Source organism: Zootoca vivipara, chromosome 2 (assembly GCF_963506605.1).
Source record: "Zootoca vivipara chromosome 2, rZooViv1.1, whole genome shotgun sequence".
Classification (NCBI taxonomy): Eukaryota; Metazoa; Chordata; class Lepidosauria; order Squamata; family Lacertidae; genus Zootoca; species Zootoca vivipara.
This window is the reverse complement of record NC_083277.1, coordinates 44,104,345-44,127,266: the sequence shown is the minus strand read 5'-3', so window position 1 is coordinate 44,127,266 and position 22,922 is coordinate 44,104,345. Positions and strand designations below refer to the sequence as shown.

The window sequence follows — 22,922 nt, the reverse complement described above, 5'->3', positions numbered from 1 at the left end:
TGCCTGACATAACTCATCATCACTTTCACTTATGAGGTTGCCATTGAGGGAACAGGAAGAAAACACCCTCCTCCTTCTTCCTAATTCCCTACCAAGCCTCTGAATAAGTGCTTGTGTCACATAAAGAACAGGACCAGCCCCTAATACAAAAATGCTGGAAACAGTTTCTCCACTGGTGTATGGGTTGGGGGTTCAGAGGGCTCTCAAGGTGTGGGCTGGGAAGAATTGTGGCCCAATGGATCCAGTCATTTCTCTTAATTCTTAATATAATACTTCCTTCTACAATCCCAAAACTTCACGTTTCCAGTGAAATCTGGCTGCCATTTTCACAGAAGATTCAGCAGAGTGCTAAAATGAAACTGGTATTTACATAACGGGTGTGTTTTATAGGAGATTTGCCAGGGCCTGCCAGGTCCATTAGTCTTCCCTAATTCACCAGATTAGGGAACTATTCCCATGGACTGCTAGAAGATCAAACCTATCCATTCTTAAGGAAATCAGCCCTGAGTGCTCCCTGGAAGGACAGATCGTGAAGCTGAGGCTCCAATACTTTGGCCACCTCATGAGAAGAGAAGAATCCTTGGAAAAGACCCTGATGTTGGGAAAGATTGAGGGCACTAGGAGAAGGGGACGACAGAGGACAAGATGGTTGGACAGTGTTCTCGAAGCTACGAACATGAGTTTGACCAAACTGCGGGAGGCAGTGGAAGACAGGAGTGCCTGGCGTGCTATGGTCCATGGGGTCACGAAGAGTCGGACACGACTAAATAACAACAACAATTCACCAGATGTAAAATTCACAGTCCACCATACTCTAAGCCAGGGAAATGAGAAGTTGAAGGGGGAAATCCGTTATAAAAAAAAAAAATCCTGATTGGCTATCCACTTGGCCAATCACAAGTGGGTAAGGGGGTGGCCCACCAGGACCTAGCACTCCTTTTTGCCATGTGCATTTCCTTGGAGCAGTCCTGGTGGGTTTCTGGCAGGAGAGGGTAATCGCTGAGGCTCCCATTTTGACCAGTAGAGCCCGCAATCCAGAACCCCTAGGTCAGGTATGTGCAGCGGTGGGGTGGCAATGGGTAGGGCTGGGCAAGCCGGAGCTGCTTGTTGCTGCTGCCATTGCTGGGCCCAGTGGCAGCCTGGGCCTGACTTTGCAAGGTGCAGGGTCCAATCCACCCCAGCGCCTAGTGGATCAGGGCCTTCGGATGTTGCTGAGTGGAGCAGGGCCCATTGGCAGTGTCGGCCCGACTCTGCAAGGTACAGGATGAAATCCACCCCAGCGCCTAGCCAAGCGGGATAATCTGCTGACTTGCATGTAGTAAATAACTTAAGTGTCTACTTAGAAGAAAGCCACACTGAGTTCATTGGGCCTTACTCCCAGGTAAGGGTTTGTGGGGCTATAGTGTTTTATCTAGGCAACCAGGGCTGCTCCGGATAACAAGATCTTTTTGCACCAGGTCAAGTGAGGAACATTTGCTTTTAAAATTTTTACTATATATACAAAGCTGGGACGTGGGTGGCGCTATGGGTTAAATCACAGAGCCTAGAGCTTGCTGATCAGAAGGTCGGCGGTTCAAATCCCCGTGACGGGGTGAGCTCCCGTTGCTTGGTCCCTGCTCCTGCCAACCTAGCAGTTCGAAAGCATGTCCAAGTGCAAGTAAATAGGTACCGCTCCGACGGGAAGGTAAATAGTGTTTCCGTGTGTTGTTCTGGTTCGCCAGAAGCAGCTTAGTCATGCTGGCCACATGACCTGGAAGCTGTACACCGGCTCCCTCGGTCAATAAAGCGAGATGAGCGCCACAACCCCAGAGTCGGTCACGACTGGACCTAGTGATCAGGGGTCCCTTTACCTTCATATATACAAAAACCCCTGTGCACCTTTTGGGCTGTATCTGTAGGTTTCCCCCTCTGTGTCAAATAACTGGGGTCAAATAAGTGTTGCTAACTTTTTATAACACATGGAAGATGGATCTCCCTTGGGAGGTTCCTTGGAGGTTTATAATCAGACGTTGGACGGCCATCTGTCATGGATGTTTTAGCTGAGTTTCCTACATTGCAGGTGGGGTTGCACTAGAAAGATGACTCTTCGGGTCCCTTCCAGCTCCATGATTCTGTTTTTGTGCTTCAACAATATTTCATTCTGTTCCTATCATTTTATGCAATTGTATTTTGTATAAATTATAAAAATTATAAATAAAGCTTTTCTACTGGTAGGATGGGGGGGCATAGTCATAATTTTTCTTAGGGGACAGGCTTTTGTTAGGGGGGCAGAACCTCAAATATGTATTGATTTGTATTGATTTTACTTATGGGTGGTAGCTGCCTGCCCCCCTTGGATGCGCCCATGGGGGGCACAGGAAGGAGACAAGGTCAGAAGAGGGCCACAGTCAGAAAAAAGTTGGGAAACTGCTTTACTATACTGAAATGGACTGAGTGGTCTGAGCAGGGGATCTATCAAACACACCCTTTGCAGGTCTCCCATTTATTCTGTTGTCTGCGGAATGGTGCAGCAATAAAACTGCTACCACATTTGCAAAGCTAAGCAGGGTCTGGTATGTTTTCAAGTTGGATGGGAAACTGTGTGTTGAGATTCCTGCACTGCAGGGGGTTGGACTAGATGACCCTCAGGGTTGCTTCCAACTCTACAGTTCTATGAATCTATAATTGTTCTAGTCTGGATTATCGCAAAACACAATTAGAAACTATTGGTAGCTAATTAAGATATAGTTTGTATTTTAGTATTTCAGAGCGGATAGAAAGACTAGTCACCAATACTGCATGCACTTCCATCAGAAAAAATTCCTGAGACCTTTTCTATTGTCCTTCCTCTTTTCTCTGAGGTGCTGCATCTGGTACCAGATCTGATGATGCTAAGGGAATGTGCGCCAAGCTGAACATGGGCTGGGACATTGCATTCCCTCAATATGATTTCTCATCCAAATGTTTGTTCTGCTATTGTAGCATCTGCTAGAGTTTAGCTCATAATGCTCTTGATGAGTGATATGTTGCGAACACTGAAGGGCAAATGACTCTACTGGAATCCTGTGAATGTAGATTGTGCGGCACTCAAGCTGGGCTTCAAACCCCCCGTTTCCTAAAATGGGTATGCACTTCAAGGTCAATACATTGCAGGCATTGTACTGTGTGGATTCCTACTGTCCTATTGGAACCTTACTTGTTTTCTTCAGATGCAGGTATATAATAGGGAAGTATTAACAGGGGCATGCCTTATTGTTACAGGGTGTGGTCTGAAGGGACATGGGGCGACCACTTTTGAACCTCAGTAGGCTTGAGTCTAGGTAGTCCTTGGATAGACAGTGACATGTATGTGTCTTGAGCCAGTGTGGTATAGTGGTTAAGAGCGGTGGACTTGTAATCTGGTGAATTGGGTTCGCTTCCCCGCTCCTCCACATGCAGCTGCTGGGTGACCTTGGGCCAGTCACACTTCTCTGAAGTCTCTCAGCCTCACTCACCTCACAGAGTGTTTATGGTGGGGGAGGAAGGGAAAGGAGATTGTGAGCCGCTTTGAGACTCCTTAGGGTAATGATAAAGCGGGATATCAAATCCAAACTCTTCTTCTTCTTCTTCTTGACTCCTGCACAAAGTACACAGACAGAGGCTCTTACTTGGAATTAATCAAGCAAGCAATGGTACATGCTTGACAATAGACAGAATTCTCAGGAGTTATGGTTCAGGAGTTCAGGGGCAGGGCAAAAAGTTCAGAACCGGACACAAGTGATGGGTGTTTCCACACCTCCCCTATCAAGATTTTAAAGATGCACCCTTTTGAGACTACCTCCCCTTGTGGGATTGCAAGTGCACAATCCATCAGGGCAGCTCTGCTCCCATCTGTGAAGGCAGTGCCTGGTTCTAGGCAAAAAGACTGCCCTCTCTTGCTCAGGCTCCTGTTCAGTTGCTGCCGCTGCCTATTCAGCTCGCCTCCTTGGCTGACCAGAGCCCTCCCCAGCCTCCACTGAGGTGTTCCTCTCTGCAGGAAGTTTGGAGGGGAGAGCTGGCATCCCTGCTTCCCCTTCTAAAGCTACTGAAGTTGGGATAGAAATGGAGCCCCCCCCCCAACCCAGGTTCTTCCAGTTCAGCTAAACTCCCCCCCCCCTGTTTCTTTCTGCTTCTCCATCAGGGTCTGCCAACCCAAACTCAATCCCAGCAGTGCTGTGGGGCTCATGACATCAGGCCACCTTAGTTCCATGATTGAAAAAAGCCAGATGTAAACGCAAGACAATGAATATATGAGTCTATTTGAATATTCTGTGTGGATTATGATGATGCTTCCGTACTCAAGCTGGTATACCACAAATGAATTATCTCAACAGCCAACAGAAACAGAAAAGCTAGTAGAACCAAGTAACTCTAGCCAGCTGAACCAAAGGCCAAATTGGGGGGGGGGGGGAGAAGGCCAATAAAGAAGTCAGTCTGCAGATCTCAGGAGGGGGTTTATTCCAAATCCTACAACCTCAAGACAAGATGCCCCATACAAGATAGCATCTTGTATTGGCGTTGTGGGCTGAATAGATCTCCAGAAGGCTGGCACATAATGAAGTAGACAATAGTAGCCATTACCTGCATTTGCTTTGCCCTGTTTTTGACAGAAGTGTGGTTAATGTGACCTGAAGTGTGAACTGGTGAAGGTATTGCATCGCCACTCAGCAAAACTCTTCAATCCACATTTTCTGCATTTAACCTAGACGTGAATGTCCGGTCAAAATGTTTCGCTGCTAGGATCTGTGGTAACCTGAAAGTTCTGATGTGCTGCTTCACGGTATTGATTTCTACAAATAAAATTCCCTCCACTCTTGACCTAGCCCATCTCTTCTCATTATGATGACTGTCACCAGGCTCCACCCATGAGTCTTGAATGGGATGTATGATATAGAACAGTAATATAGATATTATTGCTTCCTGCTGTGGCTTTTATGGTTTTTCTCGGCTCAGAATTCTCTATAGACTTAGTAAACTTTTCCTTTGGCTTGCATATCTATTAGATGACAAATTGTTTTTATAAGCATTGTCTTTAAGACGAGTCTTCCAAGCCAGGTGTTTCCCCCAAGATCCTGAAGCTCTCTGTGCTACAGAATGGAAGCTTTAAATAATGCTTCTCAACTGCCTCTCTTAGTTTGAGTAATCCTTTGCAACTACAATTGTGTTATTTTTAGCACTAACAAATTGAAAAGATGTTCACAGAGCAGGGTCAGTGAAAAGTTACAGCACTGTGTGAGGTTCATTTCCAACAATAATACAGGCCTTGTTTGATGCACTCTTGAGTTGTGGTAGAAGAAATTATTACCCTTTGGTTGTTCTCCCCCCCCCCCTTTTTAGTCAAACCTTTCTACTTGGTCCATCTTCTGGCAACATATGATTAGAGCTGTCAAGTTACCTTTTATTACTATGTGGCTATTTCTACCTTCCTGTTGAGGGTATTGGCAATAAAAATGGGTACACAGATGTTCTTGTCCTCTTTAATTTTCTTTTCTTTTTTTCCCTCTCCCTCCCCCACCCTACCTATCCTTTGTGATAAAACTCTAATGTAAATTTGTGAGCGCAAAAAAGAATGAAAACAGCTCTTAAAACTGGCCACTTAAAAAATAGCAAGCTTCCTTTTGGCATTCTAATGTAGTCTGGCAACTGTTATTTCACTGCTTAAACTAGGGGTGTACAGAGTTGTCCCTTATAAGTTGTTGGGAGTTTTCTGCTGGTCCAACCTTGGGTGTCAGATATCCAGAGGAGCTCTGTCTCTGATACCTTCAACATTTCCAAACAAGTTCAGTGCAGGTGTGCATCCCCCCCCATCCAGCTGCCAGTTCTGGAAAGTTAGGAGTTAATTCCATATTGTTGTTGTTGTTTAGTCGTTTAGTCGTGTCCGACACTTTGTGACCCCATGGACCATAGCACGCCAGGCACTCCTGTCTTGCACTGCCTCCTGCAGTTTGGTCAAACTCATGTTGGTAGCTTCAAGAACACTGTCCAACCATCTTGTCCTCTGTCGTCCCCTTCTCCTAGTGCCCTCAATCTTTCCCAACATCAGGGTCTTTTCCAGGGAGTCTTCTCTTCTCATGAGGTGGCCAAAGTATTGGAGCCTCAGCTTCACGATCTGTCCTTCCAGTGAGCACTCAGGGCTGATTTCCTTCAGAATTGATAGGTTTGATCTTCTTGCAGTCAATGGGACTCTCAAGAGTCTCCTCCAGCACCATCAAAGCCAACAATTCCATATTAAGTAGTCCCAATTCAAGGGCCAAAAAGAGCAGCAGTGGGACCCCTTGCCAGTTTTACGTCTATTGAGGTATTATTCTGAATTGAGCCTGTCAGTTTCAGTGTTATTATTTGCAGCTTTTGTGGGTTGGATAGAATGTCATAAATTCTCAGAGTACAGTAGTTGTGTGGACAGGCTGCAGAGAGCAGCAGTGAAACTGACAAGTGCTAGCCTTGTATCTGCATCAAGTAGGGAGAAGCCACTTCACAGTGCAGGTAAAATTGGCAATAGGCTTAAAACTCTGTTTCAGTTTTACCTCTCTATTGAAGGCACCCCATTGATTTGCTACAGAGATGGGGAAAATCATCCCTGTGGCTGCTCTTTGCAACCTTTTACACAAATTTTGATGTTTGTACAAGTGTTTGATAATCCAGTCACCAGTAAAACATTTCATGACAGTAATACTTAAAATAGGATCAGATTGGCAGTCAGCACAGTGCTTTAAACAAAGGTATCATATGTTGCCGATAAGCTGCTCCAGAGAGCAATTGTGAAGCAGCATTTTGTATTAGCTGCTGCCTCCAGACCAAATTCAAGGGCAACCCCACAAAAAGCAAATGACAGTAAGGACAGTGCTTTTTTTCTAAAAAAAAAGTTTAGGGGTACTTTCATTCCATCTGAGACTAAGAAAACACACACACACACACACACACACACACACACACACACACACACCCTTCCAGTAGCACCTTAGAGACCAACTAAGTTTGTCATAGGTATGAGCTTTCATGTGAATGCACACTTCTTCAGATAACACAGTGACAGGAAATGAGGCCACCATTGGGGGGGATGATGCACCGTGCTAGAGAAGAAACTAAACAGTTTTTAAAAATTAGTTCCTTCTCCCATTAGATTCACAAAATGTTTAGGGGTATGCGTACCCCTGCGTCCCCCCCAGAAAAAAAGCACTGAGTAAGCATATCTAGAAGTAACAAGTGCATGGACTGTAATGGTTGTCCCTAGGATGTAGAAAAACCCGGCAGACCTGATCTTAGTGCACAGTCAGGCTAGTATGTTAGAAGATGTTCCTTCCAATATCCAGGTCCTAAGTTGTGTAGGACTTTATAAGTGATTACTTATTTGGCTTGGTAGCACCTTGGCAGCCAGTGTGTCCCTTTCAGGACTGTTGTAATATGATCTTCAAGATTCAAACTGGTCAGCAACCACAAGCTGCTGCCTTTGCACTGTTTGATTTATTTGTTTTTAAAAATACTTATATACCACAATTTCATAAATAGTATCAGAACGGTTTACAACAATTATATATACAATAAAAACCACACACAATTCCCCCCTTAAATCACAGCTCACTGACTATTACTGAAATAGATTTCCCCCCCTTAAGCCTAACCGCATAAAAAGGTTTCAGCAAATGTTCAAAAATTAATACAGAAGAAGCTTCTGAAGTCGGAGAAAAGGGCATGCAGGTCCCGCTATCAGAACACTCATCATCTGAGATCTCAGCCAAGCACAAAGTTATACCCAAACCTCGCTATACCAGTGGTTGATTCCCATATCTGAATAGCCAATGCTTGCTCCTTTCCTTACTTGTTTGGTGGGCAGCAAACATTTCAGGCAGAAACCATGGAGGGAGGGAAAGAGATTGGAGAAATCAGGGAACAGCAGAGATCAGACAAATCAGTTTTTGTTTGGCTTTTGCTGATCGGCTGCAGCAGTGTCAGGCAGAAAGCATAGAGGGAGAAAGGATTGATTAGAAGTGTTCCTATAGGAAATAAATTCAGGTAGGTAGCCATGTTGGTCTGACACAGTCAAAATATATATTTAAAATAAATAAATAAAATTGTGCTACTGGACAATTTTTTATTATTATTTTCCTATAGGAAATGATGGAAATCGTCAGCTCGTTATGTGAACACTTGTCTAACAAAAAGCTTTCCTGGAGATGCATTGTGTTTAGAAAGTAGGAGCCAAGAGTAAACATGTATAGCCAAACCTTGATAACACCAGGAGTTTCTTTTTGCCTCCTCCCCCGCTGCTTCCCTGGAGTCATTTGGGTGCAACATGACAAAGTGGGCCTACCAGAAAGTGGTGTGGCTAGAGCAGCTGACATTTCCCCCTTCTTCCTTTGTTTAGCCGGGTTGCTCTAGCCATGCCACTTTGTGGTAGAGGAGGACTGCTTTGCTCAATCACATGGGTATGCAAACTAAGGCCCGGGGGCTGGATCCAGCCCAATCGCCTTCTAAATCTGGCCCGCGGATGGTCCAGGAATCGGCGTGTTTTTACATGAGTAGAATGTGTCCTTTTATTTAAAATGCATCTCTGAGTTATTTGTGGGGCACAGGAATTCGTTCATTTCCCCCCAAAAAATATAGTCCGCCCCCCCCAAGATATGAGGGACAGTGGACTGGCCCCCTGCTGAAAACGTTTGCTGGCCCTTGCTCTATCACAACATGGCAGGGTTAGAGCAGCCAACACTTATTTCCCTCCTTTCCTTGCTGCACAGGCTGCTCTAGCCGTACCACTTTGTGGTAAACCCGCTTTGGTGGGTTGTGCCAAAATGCCGGGGTGGGGGGCAGGAAGCGGTGGAGGAGGAGGAGATAGGCAAAGCAGGGAGGGGGAGGGATGCATTCTGGCACCTCCTTTTTTCAAATAACGCACTAAAAACACTGCCCCCAGCCACCCTGAAAAAAGCCACTTGCTGACGAGATGTTTGGAGTAGGGCTCAATCTTTTCTGCATAATCGTTTCTCCATGCTAAACACACCCTTCCAAGCAATTCCCCTTGTCATTTCCAAAACGCACATTTGAATTGGGGGGGGGGGAACGAAGTTTGGGGATGATTTGGAGCTACGAAATCAGTCCCAGAATGGGTTAAACACATTCCCAAACCGGTTCTTCAATCCAAACCGTCTGCTGCTTTAAGTGGCTTTTCCAGACATAAAACAAGGACATCAGTAATATGTATTTGCATGTATTGTGTCATGAAACAAAGATCTCTAAAGCTTCTATTTCTCAGAGCTTTCTAAATGAACTTTGTATTAATGTTCCAAGATCCCTTATTCAAAGAGAATGTTGAACTATATGTCAGAGAGTTTAAAATACAGGGTTTCTGCTTCCTCCTTGTTAAGTGGCTTGGTGATTAGTGAGAGACATACCAACTGCTTCCAGTGGGTTAATAGGAGATCATATTATATTACTGCTGGACCCATTCCAAAACTTTGAATAATTTTAGTCTTTGGGCTTCAATGGACTTAGATCGGGTTTCTTTGACTGCTACCGGTAGGTAAAATAATTTGGCTCTCCCCGCCACACACCCCAGTCCCTTTAAAAGTTAAGCCATTAGATCCTGGGAAGCAAATTGGGGTTTTGATTATGAGATCTTTCCAATATTATGCAAAGAAGTCTCATATATTATATTCTATGCTGGATGCAACAAAGTTTATCAACTGGCTCTGCTGCTACTTAGCTTGAGGTTATACTTCGAATTCCATTGGGAGAATCAGCTTGAATTCATTCACTTGTTTGTAAAAACCATGTCTCACTAAGAGCAACTTGGTATGATAGTCCCAAAATTTGGGTCTCTTTGTGGTGCAAGGAGAGCCATAACCATTTGAAGGTGGGGTATAACTACATAGGGCATGCTTTTTGGTGATCTGGCCCAGATACAAGAATCTTTTCCTACACCAGCTAGGCTCCCCTATGCTGGCATTTTGGTTTGCGGGAAAGGGGGCCTTGTGAGTCTGGTACTACCCCAGGGAAATGAGAGACTGGGTTAGCTTACATTTAATTGCAAGTTAAATAAAGTAGTAGCCAGAGACTTTAAATCAAATTTCATGTGTCTGCCTATTTAGTAATGGCAGCAAAAACAGGTTTCAATTTTTCAATCAACTCTCCACTTACATACAGAGTTGTATGTGCTGTGCATCCTTTTGCAGATACAGAGAAAATGTCGGGTAGATAAGCATGATTAAAGTTAATTAGTGACTTCATATTGTTGCAGTAAATAGAAGCAGATGAAAGTAATAGAAACAAAAGGGATCAAGAAAAAGGAAGAATTAGAAAAGCATGTCTGAGATTAAGCGCAGGGTTTACATGTTGTTTTATTTAGATATTTTAGATCATTTCTTCTCAAAGGCTATACATTTTACTCAATTTCATTTTCACTCGTGATGGATTGCCCACATTATCCATGACTACATCAAAGAAGATTCCAATGTTGTCTTGGTCTTGGTGCTTTTCTTTTTTGCAAGTTGGTAGCTATGCGGTTGTTCTAAATTATGGCATTTCATTTGTCAATCTTATACAATGATAATGAAATAATGTAAACATTCTCTCTTAGAGTGACTATGGAGTTGTTTTGAGAGGGTTGGGTGCCCAATCTTTTTAAAGTGAAGTATCACTCTTATTAAAAAAAAAGGGGGGATGCAAAGCCTTTATAATAATAGTGGTTGGGGTTTTTTTGGTAGCCTGTTTTTAAAAAAGCTTCAGATTTGTTCTATTCTTGCATACACAAAAAGAACTTCACATACGTTGATCAGTAGTAGGCCTACATAAAAATATAAACAAGCACATGAGTGGGAAATGGCCATACAGTGAAGAAGAGCATCAGGACATCTTTCCTTACAGATTTCTATTGAATAGACTATTTGAGGTCTGCTTAGATAGATGTCACAGTTTCCCCATGAGATGACATTCCTTTGAAATGAGTGCTTGAAAGATGTAACAAAGCCGATACATTTCATTTTGTGTGTGTGTGTGTGTGTGTGTGTGTGTGTGTGTGTATTTATATACTGAACTAAATTCTCCAGGTCTGGCTTACTTACATTGCTAAATTGAGACCCTCTACATAGGAGGTAAGTATCAGCAAGCTTGAAGAGACACCAACATTTGCAGAAGTACAGAAAGGATGGGTAACAACCTAAGGGGCAGGGAGAAGCAAAGTGACCCATTATGGTCAGCATTCCCATGGCTGCAGATTGTTGGCTGACAACTGAAGGTGGGTAGGAAACCAGAGGGAGAGAGTCCTACCTGTTCAAGGTCACACTCTCTATGCTCTCTATACCCTTTAATGGTGAATGCTACCTAGTAGTCCTCTTTAGTGATCAGTAGCTGTCATAGCCAAGTAGTGTATGTGATATAATAGCCAGGCAGAAACAGGAATATCCATGTTACTGCTCTCTATGACATTTCCCAAATAGTGCACAGAGGGGGCAAACACTTTCCATATGATGCTATCAAGCATGAATGACATGGATACCTCTGCTTGCTGCTGCTGCTGTTCTTCATTTCAATGGCAGGTATGTTTTACAAGGCAATATCCAGCAGGCTGCTGTTCCTGTGTCTCCATTCCTCTTCCTCCAGCATTTTTTTAAACCTTCTGTTTCAACTGATGTAGCAGACAGCGCAGTGAGTTTTATATCTGCCACAACATCCTAGAGAGCTTTTGGCATATTTCTTAACTACAAGCAGATTTTTTTAGCCTGTGCCCACCATGTTTTAAAAATTATTTTCCACCCACAGAAAACTTATATATATGTATATAAATATATGAAGGCAGAGAGGAAAGCAAGGTATATGGGTGAACTTCTCCATTCTTCACCACATGTACCACAATTGTGCTGTTGTCAGAAATAATAAATCCTTGGAACACTCAATTGAGGATGAATTATACTGATTTCGCTGTCGAACACTTCCAACGCAGGCCGCTATGGGGTTTGTTTTATAAAGAAAATCTATTGCAAAGCACACGTTTACAAAAATAGCAAGAATGCTGTGGAATCTGCTTTCGTTTAAGCCCAGGGACGGTGTATAGTGTTTCACCAGTGGAAATGCCTAGATATATTTTAGTAATTTGGCAGGTAAAATAATCAGGCACTCTCAGCCTCTTCTGCTATCAGGGAAGCTCAGTGGAATTCAGTCACATTTGGGAAAAGAATGAATGGGTGCTGCATCAAAAAGCATATTCAAAAGGGAGAGTCAATGGACGTGAACATAAAGACTACTGTAATAAGTGAAGCTGTCTGTATTGCACACATGGTGATAGAGAAGTTGAGCAATTCTGGAACATGTTCTTTCTAATAACTGAACCAAGGGATGCTAAGATGTGAGTAGTGAAAAATCTAGATATTTTAGGAAGAATGCTCTCCCTAGGGCAAAGGTTTTCAACTTTTTTGAGTCCACAGCTCCAGCTACATTCTTTCTGAGGCTTCCCTTTGGGGAAACGTGCTCCAAACCTCAGGAGCCCAGTTATGTCACCCCTTGCCTGCAGAGTTGGCAGCCCCTCACCCCTTTTCAAACACCCTCCCTTGTGATATGTTCCCTCAGCCTCCTCTTCCCTCTCCTTGGGAGTCCTCCCCCTTGCACTTCTTATGATGGCATACGTTCCAAGTGTCCCGATCTTCCAGGAACAGTGCTGGAATTATGAAAGCCATCTGATTTGACCCTAGAATGTCCCTATTCCCCCTGCCAGTACTGCCACTGTGCCCAGGAAGGAGAACAAGATACCACTTGTCCTGAGCAGTGGTAGCAGCTGTGAGGAAGCATCCCATTGCCTCTCCAAGACATCTCCATGGCCTCCCCTGCTGGCCTCCTCGCTTGGGCAGCTTGCAGTGGCTACTGGAGAGTGGGTGTGGAGGAGGAAAGGCTGCCACCACCAAGACCCAGCCCTGTGTGATGTGCCGACTCTAGGGGCAGGGAGAAGGCAGGGCCATCCTGGGTGGTAAGAAAGGGGGAGCGGAGCACACGGAATCTTGGTCTTTTTATATTAAAAAATGCTTTGTGTGTCTACATCTAATCTTGCCCCTTTCTAAAATTTATTTATTGGTGTGTGTTTTTCTTTTTGTAAATGTGATGGGTTTCTCATTGTAACAGCTGATGAATCATAAAATGTAATCTGATAAATGTCAGTTCCTAGGCTTCTTTCATGCTCTAGCACAGGCATAGGCAAACTCAGCCCTCCAGATGTTTTGAGACTACAACTCCCACCATCCCTAACCACTGGTCATGTTAGCTAGGGATGATGGGAATTGTAGTCCCAAAACAGCTGGAGGGCCGAGTTTGCCTATGCCTGCTCTAGCATCACACCAAAAGGGTATATAGGGAAAACATTGCTTCTCCACCCTTATAGACTTAAGTTGGTTGTTTGCTATTCTGGCAAGTTACAAAGAGTATTGTGTATTAGTTGTGACCTATTTCAGCCCGGCTAATGTGTTCCATATCTTCACTGCGCTTGCATTATTATTATTAGAATTTATATACTGCCCTATGCTCGCAGATCTCAGGGTGGTTCACAGAATAAAATCAGAATATAAAACCACAGAATGCATAATCAAAATAAAAACAACAACCCAATAACCCCCCCCACACACACATTTTAAAAGGACATAGGATATAAATCATGTCTCAACATATAGATTTCAGTGGATTAGAGGATCAGTGGATCAGTTCTGAGGATCATGTCTTCTGCTTCCCCATCTTACCATGTACCAATGAAATGATAAATGATTTTAAACCAAGAGGCTATCAGTATGCAGTGTGTGTGTGTGTGTGTGTGTGTGTGTGTGTGTGTGTGTAATTTTCATTTATATACATTACTATTATTATTTTCCAATTTTTACCATTTTCAATTTCGACCCCCTTCCCCCTCTTTCTGTGGTTCTTTACATTTATTTTTGTCCTTTCCTGCGTACTCCAAATTGTCTTAACTTATTCTTTTATTTGTCTATTCTGAAATGTATCTCATACGGTATATATTTTTAAAACTGCAGGTTTTTACAATGATCCTGCCAGTATGTAGTTATTATAAGTGCACTATTGAAAATTGATTTCAATGGAATCTTACCAGGCACACCTACAATTATCTTTCTAAGAAGCTATATAAACACAACCGCTCTGTCCTTTAAAAAGAAAGATATGCACAACCCTACCCTGCTTTGAGAGACTACAGGATGAAGGTAGATTAGAAAAAGGGAAATCTCAGCATTGCAGTTTACATTAAAATCTTGCTGGGATTGAATTAATGACTTCTTGTTTCAACATGGCTTAAAACTAAAGATCAGGGTACTTCAGGATAGATGGCTCTTAGCCAACCCAGTAAGTACCTTATGTTTATATTGAACATTGAATATCACTGAACAATATAGTGTGGTGCTATCTTCTGCACAGATTAGAAACTGCTGCATTTTTTAAAACAAATATTAAATGAATGAATGACTAGCAGTAGATAATGCCAACAAAAGAGTAAGCTGCTTTAAAGGAATTTACTCTTAACAGCTAATCTCTATAAATGCCAACATCCTTATTATAAAAATACAGGAACATGCATTTTCATAAAAACTGTGGGATCTTTGTACGTAATTGCTGGTATATGTGTAATAAATGCACATTTGTCTCCCCAATACCTCCAAAATCTCTGCTTTTGTCATGGGACAGCTGGCATTTGCCAGCACCGAACTGCCCATATTTTTAAACAGAACATTTTAAACATTAATCCTTGAAGAGATGTTTTAACAATATGTGTTGAGTAGCGCTTTTTATGAAGTTGTTGTTGTTGTTGTTGTTGTTGCTGTTGTTGTATGCTGCCCATACAAATATATCCAGCATTGATTTGTGGCTCTTTTTCAGACAGATCTGCACATTAACTTTTTTCACTTTAGAGGGTGGTGACTTTCTCAACAACCAAGTTTACTCGGACTATGCTTGTATCATAGTTCAGCTTTTAGAGTGGTTGTTGTTGTTTAGTTGTTTAGTTGTGTCCAACTCTTCGTGACCCCATGGACCTTAATTATTTTGGACTGCATTTTATAGGTACCATTTTTAGGAAGATAAGTACATTGTCAGATTTTTTTCCTAGGAATCAGGACATACCAAAACTTGCTTTTTATATCATGTTGAAGTAGTTAACAATTTTGGTAGCCTACCAAATAAGTCTCTGAATGAGTGAGTGAGTGATTCTAAAACATCTTTATGCAGATAGGTGATACTTTTAAAAATAAAATATTAATTTAGAACATATTAATATATCTACTGGTATGAATATATACAATATATCTTTTAGGGATATAGATGCATGAAAGGTTGTAGGTCCTGCTTCCCATCTTTCCTGTGTTCATGTAATGCGACCTTCTCCATACTTGGGTGCCCAAAAGATCATGGACTAGAACTCTGATCACTCCCAGGTCACTGTTATTCATCATGTATTAGACCATTTTATTTCAGCAGGCTTTTGTTGTATGTGGCAAATACTGCATTTATGCTTGGTTTTGACAATCCTTGGCTGATTGTTTTATTATATTATCATGTTTCATGAAACTGCCGTTTTGAATGTTGTAAGCCACCCTGGGTGATGCTTTTGCACCAGGAGAGCAAGATATAGAGGCTTTAATGAATACGTTTCCGGTTCATGTCTCCTCTTCCTTTGCAAAAGGACAGGCATGCTGACAAAACCAAGACAAACCTCCTTGTGAACTCCGCTGTGCATTATAGCCAAAATGAAATAAGAGGTGGGGGAGGTTTTCCCTCTGCTTCACTGTGGGTTGGATGGTTTGGGAAGGATTGGAAAGGAAATGAGCCAAACTGTGACCATTTCCTCTCTCCCCACCCCTCCCACTTTATATTAAGTCTAAACTGTTAAAATGTACTTAGAACTCTTCAGTTAATTCCCTGCAGTAATTCTATTAGTAAAGGTAAAGGGACCCCTGACCATTAGGTCCAGTCGTGGACGACTCTGGGGTTGCGGCGCTCATCCCGCTTTACTGGCCGAGGGAGCCGGCGTACAGCTTCTGGGGCATGTGGCGAACCAGAGCAGTACATGGAAACGCCATTCACCTTCCGAGCAACGGGAGCTCACCCCATCGCAGGGATTCGAACTGCCAACCTTCTGATCAGCAAGCCCTAGGCTCTAGGGGTATCCTAGCTGTGGTGGAGAGAATGACAGGTTTTAGCCACTGGGGGGAGATTGCTGCTGACAAGCTACTTCTCACCTCTATGGCAAGTGTCCCTACCCTTCCCACCACACCAAGAATGGGGTGGCAGATTTCATTGGAGCCCTAGTATTTATATTATTGATGTATTGACATGTTCCATCAATTCTAGACATTGAAATCCAATCCAGTTTGGGTGGAAGAGGAAGGGAGAGATTGACCAAAAATTGCCCTCCCCCCCACCATTCTTCAACTCTAGCTTCTGCTGGAGTCTGTTCTGCAAATGGAAAGAGGACTCCTGGATTCAACACTTTCTTATAATGATTGTTGTATTTATTTAATATGTTTGTGTCCCACCTCGAGGCGTCCATGAGAGCTCTTAGGTGGCCTCCCATCCAAGCACTGATGAGAGCTGGACGTGTTTGGATTGCATCTTGTGCCCTCAGAAACTAACAACAGAGCATCCTTTAATGCAGTAGGAAATGGTCCAAACTCAGTGGTAGAGAACATGCTTTAAATGAAAAAGGTCCCAAGGTTTAGGCTATGATGGCTTCAGATCAGACTGGGAAAGAAACCATGGAGGGATGTTGCCAGTGAGTGTCAATGAGCTAGACAGACCAGTGGTCTGACTCAGAAAAAGACAGCTTCCTAGGTTCCCAAGCATCTGTATTTAGTCTGTAAGTTATTTCCAGATAGTCGGTGATGAACCCTGGGCCAGTAGAGCTCTAGCAGAAATGGGATGTTTGCCTAGGATGCCTGCTCTGCATGAGGTTGCCAGCTGCTGGGCACACCCACTGGGCATTGCCATAAGCGCCTTCCTTTTGCGTTCTGCCAATGTGGCCAATGAGTCAGCTATTAGTTGCTAGGAAATGACAACACATATGTCCCAAAACACAGTGGTAGGAAACAACACAGTCCCACCCCACACTTCTTATTGGTCAATAGAGATGGCTCAACACAGTGCCATTTAATGCCCCTACCATGTTGTCAGCATCAATGAAATGTTTCCAGACTCATCCATTAAAAGCAACAATTATATTCATGAACCTGGCTGTACAGGAAATGAATGGCATGGGAGCTGTAAGTTTGAGTCATTGCCTTTTAAAAGTGCAACTGATTTGTAGGACGCTGACAAATATTAACCAGCTTGGGGTTTAGCTATTGAACTCTGAAGCTCTGGTATATTGACGGATTGCAGAATGTGCGGAAGAGGAATGTGTTGGCTCCAGAAGGGGTGTGTGTGTGGGTGTGTATAGTGGAATGTTTCTCAGAGCATTAGATGATCTGAACATTTAAAAAACAAACAAACCTATGTTTGTTTCATTGCTATTGAAAAGCACAAGAAAAATACATACATTTTCTCACACTAAATCCTGCAAAATTGCTTTGTTTTTAACACTGGGGTTCAAAAGAAAATTAGTATTCCATTCACTAGTGCTGCTAATTCTTCTGAAAATTAGTTCAATTAAATTACTATGACCTGAAAAGCAGGAAACGTTCATAATTGCCGTTTATTATGCTTCATATGGCAATGGCTTTTCAAAGCGTAGTGTGTTTGGGGGAAATGAATTCTGGGGAGACATTCCAAAGGCACATAAAACCCTATGCAGTCTTCCTAAAAAGGTTGTAAAATACAACATATAAACAATAAAAGATGCTTGAGTAAGAGGACAGGCTATGTTCTGTTTCTTCAAAGCAAACCCTTGGTCCAGCCACTATTCTCATGAAGTGTGTGTGGGAGCATTTTCTTCTGTTCTCTTCCATCAAAGAATCACACGGGACATTTGTTGATTTTATCATGATGCAGTTTGAGTCTATGGCCTCAGCCTACACATCTGAAATATTATAGCTAAGCTGTACCTTGCAAGTTAATGCTGCAGCTGTATTATGAGCCAAAAGCTTAAGATATCAAAAAGAATGGAACACCTGGGAAAATAGTAATAAATCCTGTCCTGCCATTTTAAAACAAGAAAAAATCCCATTAAAATGGTAGGTGTTCTACCTGGATGCAGACAAGCAGGAGCAGGTCCAGTGATTCTGCCTGATCTTTGATTTCCTATTTAATCCAGTTTGTAAAAATTCATTAAAACACTTAAGAGTGACACCACACAAAATAGCAATTTCTTGCTTTTCCTCATTACTTTGAAATGAGAATAATTTAAGCTTTGCAGAAATCAATCCCAGGATTTCAATTGTCCTTTGGAGTCAAACATTGCACAGTACCGTTAAGTAAAATAATAATCTACACATGGAATATTTCCTAGATTGTATAATTGTTTCATCACAGATTTAAATTTCTTCCCATGCAGTATGGATGTTATAAGAAACATAAAGTCTCTTTGATTTCTCCAACTTACCACTATAAACTTACCACTATTCTGCATATTTAATGTGAAGCCTGTCATCAAAATGAGATCTCAAAAGTATTTCATTGTTGTGCATTAGTAAGGGAAGCTTTCTTCATCTTATTCCAAGGCCAGTAATTCCAGTGCTATTTTTCTAGAAAAAGATGAACAGCTGCCCTGTTCTCTTATAATGTTAATGGCACCCACCTGAGAGGTGCCAGAACTGAGTTCCGGTGAGTTCCAGCTGAAAAAGCCCTGGGTAATTCTAAAATTGTTACCTGCTCACCCTGTGCTTTTCTGTAATCTTGTTAAGAAGAGCCGACCACTGCCCCATATGGAGTACAGTAGCATCACTAAAGCTTCTCAGGGAATAACCTTCCGAACTGACTCTACCCAGGCCTATACAGTGGTGCCTCACTTAACGAATGCCCTGCTTAACGAAATTTCCGCTTAACGAAAGGATTTTTCGAGCGGAGGTTGCCTCGCTAGACGAATTCGTTTTATGAAAAATTCGTCTAGCGAATCGCGGTTTCCCATAGGAATGCATTGAAATTCAATTAATGTGTTCCTATGGGCAAAAAAAAAAATCCCCCCCAAAAATCAATGCATTCCTATGGGATTCGCTAGACGGATTTTTCATTATAAGAAAAGACCTGTGGAACGAATTAAATTCGTCTAGCGAGGCACCACTGTAATTAACTCTGCCTGACTCTGGAAATGGAGCAAGAGCACTTCCTGACTCAGGAAATGGAGCAAGAGCACTTCCTGACTCAGTGGTCTTTTTCGTGGTATTCTCTCTTTTGGTATTCTATCTCCAGTGTGTTTTGACTTGTTCTTTGGGCCTGACTCTTAGCTTGTGATCTGGTCTTGCTTTCTCATTTCCCCTCTTTTGGTAGGGCGTGGGAGGGGACTGGGGGAGCTACACAAGAAAGGAGAATATTCACCTTCCCCTCCCCTCTCTATGCATAGAAGGCTTTGCTGGTTCAAAGAGCTTTCTGTCAGCAGAACAGACAGCATTAAATAGTGTCTTTCTTTACATTGGGGAGGCCTGTGAATGTTACCATTATAAGCTGGGTGTAGGCTGGTTGTTAAGATTTTTTTTTAAAAATTTTATATCTTGGTGTGGATACTACACAACCCTCCACCGCATGCTTGCATTCAAGATTTAGACCCAGTTCAGATATCACATTATCAGTCCTTGAAGCTGAAGTCCTTGAAGTTTGGAGAACCAGGAACCTGCCTCCCTCTTCCTTAGCATGCAGATATTGTTGTGACGTGGAGTTCGTGATTTCAGCTCTCTTGACATAATATGCTGGAGACAGTTCTCTAGTAACACTTCTTTATTCAAGCAAACAAGACTAAGCTCTGAGGAGAGGAAAGCTACATTTATAGGGATGGGGGACTAGCTAGAAAGGAATACATTTTGGAGGGAACAATATCAGGCAATCACAGTGCTGCCTTTTGGAGGAAACCAATAAGACAGAGGATCCAAATACAGCAGCTGAAATGAACCAATAGTAGCTGTACCTTCTGGAACCAAAAGGTAGTTACTTTACCCTAATGCAAATACATACAATAGTAATACAGATATAAAATCCTTTGACTAAATACACAACAGTTATCACCCTGTGTTGGGATTTCATCCATGAGGAGAGCCATTCAACGAGAGGTTCCAGCTGCGTGTGGAATCCAATATCATCATGCTTTTTCACCTCTGCATTTCCAAGTGGCTGAAGGAGCATGCGAACAGTTCCCCACATGGATGAAGCCAACAGATTACTGGCTCTTCACACTTTCCAACCACCACAAGAGACATCTTCAAGCCAATTGGAAAGTAGCCGTCTCTATCTAGTTCCCATATGTTGGCACAGTATTACTCAGAAACTATTCCTGGACCCTGCCTTTAAACCTCTTGTTCCGGAAAATGAATGGTTGCAGTATTTTTGTTTTCCCTGGCCAGTTTGTGGAAGGCAAGTTGCATTGAGGGCAATTGGCTTCTGCTGTGTCACAGAAGGCTAGCTTTATCTTGCCCAGTTAAAGTAAATTTCTTATGTATGGGGGGAGAGAGAGCTGAATTAAATAAAAATGAGGAAGACATGGAATCAGACTTGTGCAGAACCAATATAATAAAACAATTTAGAATTTGATATCAGTATTGTATCACCAAACTAGATGCATTCTCGTGGGGTGTTTTTTTTATTATAAAAAAATCATCTGTTAAAATGAATTATTCAGACTGGAAAAACAAGGGTCAACAGCATAAGGCCGGCAGGCTCAGAAAATGGCCCTGAATAAATAGCCTATTGGGGATAGGACCTCACCAAACTGGGAAAAACTAGTGCAAGAATTTAGCTTGGAGAGGAAGAGGGTCATGCAAGACGCACTAGTAGCTCTTTCAATGCTTTATGGCCCCCTTAGCCTTAACTATGGCACCAATAACAGCCTTTTATTTGAGAGTAAGCCCACAGTGGAGACAGCCACAAGACATGGCTGTGTGGCTGCAAAAGTTGAGCAAATTTGCGTAGAGGTCAGTTCCACTGAATTTTTTTAAAAAAATTCTACATAAATGCATTTAGAATTGAAAGCAGGTCAGTCTGTCTCTTCAGGCTGGACTTACCTTATTTGTGGAGTGGCGTGTTGCTTTCTATTTGTTGCCTGCGTTCTTTCTGAGGTGTTAACCCTGAGAGATTTTCTTTTTTTTAACAATTGTTTCCAGTTTTAAAAAGCATTGAATTGTAAATTGTTAAATGAAAGCATGAAAAGCCTACAAAACAAACCCCTGTTCTTTATTATTTCACCAGCTGTTGGTATCCAGATGAAACTTGAGTTTTTCCAGAGGAAATTTTGGACTGCTAGTAGACAGGTATGTTACAGTTGGGTATTGGATAGCTTTATCCCACGATGAGAAGAAGAGGTAAAGGTCTTGGCAGAACCTTTTTTTAAAAAAAAGATTGTTATTGAAGTACAAGAATTTTTACATACATTATATTATCTCCTTCCAATTTTTAATTTCCCGTACCATTTTTCCTTTCCCTTCCCACCCCCTCCCCCACCCATAATCCATTGGAAGGGTTCAAACAGTTGTCCTCAGCCACGGGCACAATGTCTTTAATTTCCACTGAATGTCTTCTGGTCCAGTAGTTGTTATCCATTGAAGATAGGGGTTCCATCTGGTCCTTACCATAGTAGACTTGGCCTTCCATGTTATTTCCATGTGACGTTACTGCCACGATGTCTGACTGAATAAATTCAAACAAATAATTAGTCCAGACCTCTACTGTCCATTTTTCTCTATCTTTCCAACCTAATGCTATTGTTGGTCTTGGCAGAACCTGTGCTGCATTTCCCCCCCAATGAAAATCTAAAGACTCCCTGCCAGATAAAGCCCATCAGTTTACTCACCCCATCCATTAAAGTCCAAAGTGGTACTGCTATACCAGGACAACATGCAATACAGAGCCTCTCTATAGGCACTTTTTAAAAGGTGCTTAAACAAAACGAAAGGTATATCTTCCACATCAATATTTCTGACCAACCGAAAGCCAAGATGGAGGGGAAGGCACAGCTACTGCCACAGCCTACCAAGGAGGGAGGAAGAGGGGCAGAAGTGGTGGAGACCCTGTGGCAGCATCACTGCCCCTCTCCTCCACTGGGCTCTGGCACGCGAGGAAGCCATGGGGTGGCCGCTTCCTTGTGCAATGACCCAACGCCACCAGCCAGCCACAGCTCCACTCCTGGGTCAGGTGGAAGCAGCAGAGAGGAGTAGAGGCATCGGCAGTCTCACCACCTCTCTTCTCCCCTAGGCTCTGGCGTGTGAGTGCACCCCCTGTGCCACTTTGCGAGGTTGGGATCGGACAGTCTGATCACAGCCTTGCAAAGCCACGCAGGGCTGCCAGGGTGGTGTGAGTGTGCCCTTCAGATCAGTCTAACCAAGACTGATTTGATGTGGTAGTGTTGGTGTGGCCGCAGCGGGCTCCCTCTGCACCCCTCCCTCCGGTGCATGCCTGCCTGTCTTGGGCAGTGGTAACACACACTATGCCACTGGGACCAGGTACTAAAGTATGGGTGGTCAGAGGTAAAAGTGGGTGGAGGAGTGGCTCTTAGGCTGCATTCCAACCATGGAAAACTTGAGGCTCTTACATACAGAAGCATCTCTCCATTTCCCATCCAAACAAGCAAGATGAATGGTCACAGTCCAAGGACATGCTCCAGACAGACAGAAGCACTTGAGGAGGGCACAGAGCAGAGGAGAGTCCCAAAGGCCATTTAGAAATGCCTGAAGGGCGCTATTTGACCCAGAGTCTCAGGTTCCCCACCTGTGGCTTACGGTCTTATTCAGCTTTAAGGGCTCTTCCATTCCATTGCATAAAATTGCTACCATAAAAATCCACATTTTTATTATTTTAACGATCCCCTTGCAGTCCAAACCTGA

General features: G+C 42.9%; 1 protein-coding gene across 4 annotated transcripts in view; it reads left to right on the top strand.

Annotated features, from left to right (window-relative positions):
• Nucleotides 1-22,922, top strand: part of CACNA2D3 (calcium voltage-gated channel auxiliary subunit alpha2delta 3) — a 511,446-nt gene that overhangs the window by 427,895 nt on the left and 60,629 nt on the right. For all 4 annotated transcript variants that reach the window (XM_060271434.1, XM_060271435.1, XM_060271432.1 and 1 more), the window contains one exon: nucleotides 21,292-21,353. In XM_060271434.1, the coding sequence (XP_060127417.1) occupies nucleotides 21,292-21,353 (62 nt within the window). The remainder of the gene's footprint in view (nucleotides 1-21,291; nucleotides 21,354-22,922) is intronic.